Source organism: Odontomachus brunneus, unplaced genomic scaffold, assembly GCF_010583005.1.
Source record: "Odontomachus brunneus isolate Ranch 3 - 2012 unplaced genomic scaffold, Obru_v1 Obru_scaffold_126, whole genome shotgun sequence".
NCBI classification, from domain to species: domain Eukaryota; kingdom Metazoa; phylum Arthropoda; class Insecta; order Hymenoptera; family Formicidae; genus Odontomachus; species Odontomachus brunneus.
The window spans coordinates 653,629-659,619 of NW_022639576.1; the positions used below are offsets into that span (position 1 = coordinate 653,629).

The window sequence follows — 5,991 nt, forward strand, 5'->3', positions numbered from 1 at the left end:
CATTTAATTATTGCTATTATACATAGGAAAGCAACTCGGGCGTGCCGTTACGACAATTTCTTTACTTCGTCTTTAATCAGTTATTATCGCTGTTGCCCAGTTATTGTAATTCATTGTTATTACCGATTATCCCATCACCGTTATTCAGTTATTATCCACACGCGGATATTATACGATTGTCAATCAGGTATTATTATCAATTTATTATTCGAGACTTTTATTATATAGTTGCTTTCCTATATGTAATAGCAATAATTATAACCAAATAAATTAAATAATAACCAAATTAAGAAGTAATAATACTTGAATATTAAATGTTATAATGTAATAATAATATCTGCTCGACAATCGTGTGATAATATCCGTGAAAAAGACAAGACTGATGAGAGATGATCTAGCTTTGCGATAATATCGCCGCTAGTTCGTTTCGTGCCTACGTCGCGCATCCCGCTCATCAGTGGTGAGACAAGAATAGAGCGATTGGACATCTGTCCTTTTCTAACTTACTATCATTATGGACGGGTACACGAGCATGAACTAGGCGCATTTTATCGTTACCATCGCGAAAATGCGTCTAGCGAACATAGGAAAGGCGCATTTTGTTAAGATGGCGTCTCGAAAATGTGCCTAGCCATTGAAATCAGGCTAGGCTATTATTCTGTCACGTAGGATTCACACCGCGTCCGATGTCCGACGTCTGATATCCAGTAAAAGAATAGCTTTCTAATAGAGAATTTAATTTTACATTAGAAAGCTGTTCTCTTATTGGACGTCGGATATCGGACGCGATGTGAATCCTACATTACGGTTAAGGCCATCACACATAAAATTCCGTAAGAACTTAAATCGTAAGCGTAAGAAAATCGACCAATCCCAATCAAGTATTCGGTTGTTCGTAATAATGGAGGGGTTACGAAGAGCCGAGTGCTCGATTGGGATTGGTCGATTTCTTTACGCTTACGTTTTAAGTTCTTACGGAATTTTGTGTGTGATGGCTTTTACGGTTAAAAATTTTCTACGTGTAAAGGCCCTTACTCGTGACTGGAAAATACAAATTTATTCTTCCGAAATGTAGAATTTAAAGTTACCATATCGTGACAAAATAAAAAATCAATCAGCAGACTTGGAGATAACTTGTCAATCGTACTTCTGTGTGTGAAATAACTTTCCGAAATAACTTACGATTGGCTATATTTTGATTCGGACAAACTACACTAGATGACGCTGCCGCAGTCGTGACTTCATCTTGGTCAATCGAATCTATCTCGATTGTTGAATCTTCATTGCCGGCCGCGTCTCTTCGTTCTTCATGGTTTCTCGATCGCGGGTAGCGATCATGGCTGCGTAGGAAATTGTGAAAAAAAACGAACGATCCGAATAACATCGGCTGTTTTTCAATTTAATTCGAGATCCGTTTTTGACACAGTTAGCAAAAATGACGGCGATACCTGGCACGATGGCGTTTGACGAATACGGCCGGCCTTTCATCATCATTCGTAACCAAGAGAAGCAGCAACGCCTCACCGGTCACGATGCGATCAAGGTGAGGTCACACCGACAGTTTCGACCGCATATCTTTCATCGTGCGATTCTTACGAATCGTATTACTTCACGTGAATACCAAATAACGCACACGTAGCGTAACGTACGCTTTCTCGGTCTCTCGTCCGTTCATTTTGTACTTCTCCAATGGCTGACCACGTGTAATTTCAATTCAATGGCGGCGTTTAGGATTCGGCGATGAGTTGAAAGATTCATGATAAAGTTCGAGAAGAAAAAATGACTTCTCGGTGTAATGTAGATCGAAACCTAGACCGAATTCTGAAAGAAATATTTGATTCTTGTCACTTGAATGGGTATCTCTTTGGCGAATTCGCGATTCAGAATCGTAATTTATGACCATATAAGGCAATCTTTATGGCTGCACGCATTGCGGCAAATACTGTGATGGAATTATTTGTATTATCGGTTATTAGTTTTATTACCATGTATCTATGCCTTTTTGCCGTATAGATTGCAAGAGAAGCGATTCAAATATTATTCAGAAATTATTTTATTTCTCACACAAATCAAACGAGTATAAGATATTGAATGAAATTACTAGTATCTCATCATCAAGTTTTATACAAGTACTTTGATTGCAGTCACATATTTTGGCAGCTCGTAATGTGGCCAATATTCTCAGAACATCCCTGGGCCCTAAAGGTTTGGACAAGTTGATGGTGAGTTCTGATGGGGATGTCACTGTAACCAATGACGGTGCTACAATCCTAAAAAATATGGATGTAGACCATGAGATTGCCAAGTTGATGGTTCAGTTGTCGCAATCCCAAGATGATGAAATTGGCGATGGCACTACTGGAGTAGTGGTTTTAGCCGGTGCACTCTTGGAGCAAGCTGAACAACTGTTGGATAAAGGAATCCACCCAATCAGGATAGCAGATGGCTTTGAATTGGCTGCCAGATGCGCCACAGAACATCTCAAGACAATTGTAGATAGTTTTAAAGGGACGCCCGATAATCTGGAGCCTTACATCGATATTGCTATGACAACACTTGGCTCAAAAATGTGCGAAACATTAGTTTTTCAAGAATTTTATGCATCGTCTATTTTTTTTGCCTTTCTTTCTGATGATTTTCCTTTATTTTATAGCATTAACAAGTATCACAGACAAATGGCAGAAATCGCAGTACAAGCAGTATTAGCAGTTATGGATCCTGTCGAGCGCGATGTTAACTTCGAGTTGATCAAGATAGAAGGAAAAGTTGGCGGTAGGTTGGAAGATACCGTCTTGGTGCGTGGTGTTGTCATCGACAAGGATTTCAGTCATCCTCAGATGCCAAAGGTAAACGTTCGCACTGCGGACATTCGTTTTAGTTACTTCTAACATGTTTATATAATAATTGTAGAGGCTGGAGGAAGTGAAATTGGCCATTCTGACATGTCCGTTCGAACCGCCGAAACCCAAAACGAAGCACAAGTTGGACGTTACGTCGGTCGACGATTACCGAGCGTTGCGCGATTACGAGCACGAGAAGTTTACGGAAATGGTGAAGCAGGTCAAAGAAGCTGGTGCAACGTTGGCTATTTGTCAATGGGGATTCGACGATGAAGCCAATCACCTCCTGCTGCAGAACAACTTACCGGCCGTAAGATGGGTTGGCGGCCCGGAAATTGAAGTTAGTGTGTATTTTAACATGTGCTTTAACTTTTGTAATTCTTCACGTTCTTCCTAATGATGACAGACAATTACAGAGGAGGTGCGAGGGCGCGAACAACTGGTTTGTCTCGACATTGACAGTGTTTATTTTTCTTTCGCAAGTTTAACGCTAACTTGCGAAAGGAATGGAAGTATTTTCGAAGTCGGGTCGCCAGTAATTTGACTCTCGCGGTGGCTCCAATGATACAAAGATTATGAGATCTGAAGGAACTTTGATGCTATTAATTGCGTTAAGGATCTTGCGTTATATTAAAGCAACTAAGACTCGCTTTTCTTTCAGTTAATCGCCATTGCGACCGGTGGCCGCATTGTGCCGCGCTTCGAAGAATTAACGCCGGAGAAACTCGGTCATGCTGGCGTCGTTAGGGAATTAACGTTTGGTACGACGAAGGATCGAATGTTGGTGATCGAAGAATGCAAAAATTCACGCGCCGTCACGATCTTTATTCGCGGTGGCAACAAAATGGTAATTACGACCACTAATAATAATAATATGTAATGTTTACGCAAGGAGAATTTCAGTTGTACTGTTTGCAGTGTACAAGACTGACCAGACACCTTGCAATACTGTAATGCATCGCGATTATTAGAAATGTGTGCGCGTCTTACGCACACACATTTTTCCGTACGATGATACTCATCGAACTGAATCTTTTTGCGATGCGACATTTATTCACTCCGTTATTTCAACAAATTTAGATTTCTCAGTGGAATATGTATCATAATTATATCATTAATATCCTTTTTTTTCCTGTGTTTACAGATCATCGAAGAGGCCAAGCGATCGATACACGACGCACTGTGCACCGTGCGTAACGTTGTCAAGGACAATAAAATCCTGTACGGCGGAGGCGCGGCTGAAATATCTTGTGCGTTGGCTTGCGCGGCACAGGCTGATAAAATCAGTACTCTAGAGCAGTACGCCTTTCGTGCCTTCGCCGAAGCTTTGGAGAGCGTCCCTATGGCGCTCGCGGAAAACGCTGGCCTCTCCCCGGTGGATACTATTGCGGAAATCAAGGCGCGTCAATTGTTCGAAAGGAATCCCACTCTCGGTATCGATTGCTTAAACCGAGGCACATCGAGTACGTACTAATTTTCATGCGTGTGTCATGCATTGCGTGCATAGAAATTATCACGAATTATATTGCAGATATGAAGAGGCAGAATGTCATCGAAACACTCACGAGCAAGACTCAGCAAATTTTATTAGCCACGCAGTTGGTTAAAATGATTCTGAAAATTGACGATATACGGTCGCCCAGTGATATTGGCGACGCGTCCTAATGAGCTAAACGAGCCATGTAATTCTCAATATCATTACATATGTTTATTATATTGAGCAATTTGTTTCAATTCTCTCCACGTATTGTATTCGCATTTCTAACACCTAATCTCTTATATTTGATGGTTGATTCGAATGAATTTGACCCAAAATTATATTATTTCACTTGATCTATTGTAATCTAATTTGATAACTTATAAAAAGGATACATTTTGTGATATATAAGATATATTTGATTTTCTTTGTATATCTTGATATACCCAAACAAATCTGTGTTTCTTTCGTATCCCATTCTCGTCTATTCCACTATATATGTACTGTACGCAAAAAAATTATATTTGCTTTAATTATTTTGCCTTTGTATTATTCGGCATGCGTATATTTACAATATATAAGTAAATAAATAAATAAATATATTTAACGTATATATGCTGATAGAAAAATAGAATAAGAAGTATCATTAACGGCTTTATTCTCTCATTGTAGGAACAAATAAATATGTCACATCGAGTCAAGGTGTAGTTGTGTAAATATATTCTGTCTATATCTCTCGAGGAAGGGTATCTCTTCGGATACCATTCTATGGAATGTGTTTGTAATGCGCAAAATCGATCGCAGACCGAACGAAATAACAAACGGATGTCGTTACAATCTATTCGTAAAATGGCACAAAATACACAATTGCATGTACATACTTATAAATTAGAATGTAACAACAATATATACCTCTGTTTCTTTCGGTCGCCTTTGTTTTCTCTTCATTCTTTCGTCGGTCCGATATCGAACTCAGACGTTATCAATAGCTCTTTCTCTTTCGTATCACAAAATATACGATCTATTCCAACGTAACTTTATATCATTTCTTTCTCTTACATGCCTTTTGTTTTTACATATTAATTACATCCTCACCAAGTTTTTTTTTATTATGTATACCAAGTTCTTACAGGGATTTGCGCTACAGTATAGACAGCTGACAGTTGGATAGATCGACAGTTTAGGTTTAGGTTAGCATCAGTTTAGGTTTAGGTTAGCATCAGTTTGTTTTAATGTTAATTTGTTACTGTATTTAATATAATAAGAATTGTTTTGTACACATATGCGTAGACACGCGTGATTTTCAATTTTGGCCGAAGAAAAAACGAATACATTCCGATTTGATCGGAGGAAAAATAAAGTTGCGGATATATGTGTATATATCCATGAGGGTTCGCAATAGAAATATATAAAATGTTTCAACAATGATTAAAATGATTAAGATGCGATGAAAAGTTGTGATTGCTTTATCCGAATAGATATTGTGGCAATTTTCTTTTTTATCTTTTTACTCCATTTATCTCGATAAATGGAATCTGATACAAAACATGTTGCGAAAATCCTTGTAGGAGAACTTTGTACTTGTACCGCCTTTTCCTTTCCTTTTCCTCTTCCCTCTCTCTCTCTCTCTCTCTCTCTCTCTCTCTCTCTCTCTCTCTCTCTCTCTCTCTCTCT

General features: G+C 38.9%; 1 protein-coding gene across 1 annotated transcript; it reads left to right on the top strand.

Moving 5' to 3' along the window:
• Window positions 1–1,267: 1,267 nt before the first annotated feature.
• LOC116849782 (T-complex protein 1 subunit epsilon) lies at window positions 1,268–5,224 on the top strand. The gene is made up of 7 exons (XM_032827285.1): window positions 1,268–1,543; window positions 2,145–2,569; window positions 2,654–2,846; window positions 2,911–3,180; window positions 3,502–3,687; window positions 3,985–4,303; window positions 4,372–5,224. The coding sequence occupies exons 1-7, from the start codon at window positions 1,436–1,438 to the stop codon at window positions 4,503–4,505; spliced, it is 1,635 nt and encodes a 544-aa protein (XP_032683176.1). The 5' UTR covers window positions 1,268–1,435; the 3' UTR covers window positions 4,506–5,224.
• Window positions 5,225–5,991: the final 767 nt, after the last annotated feature.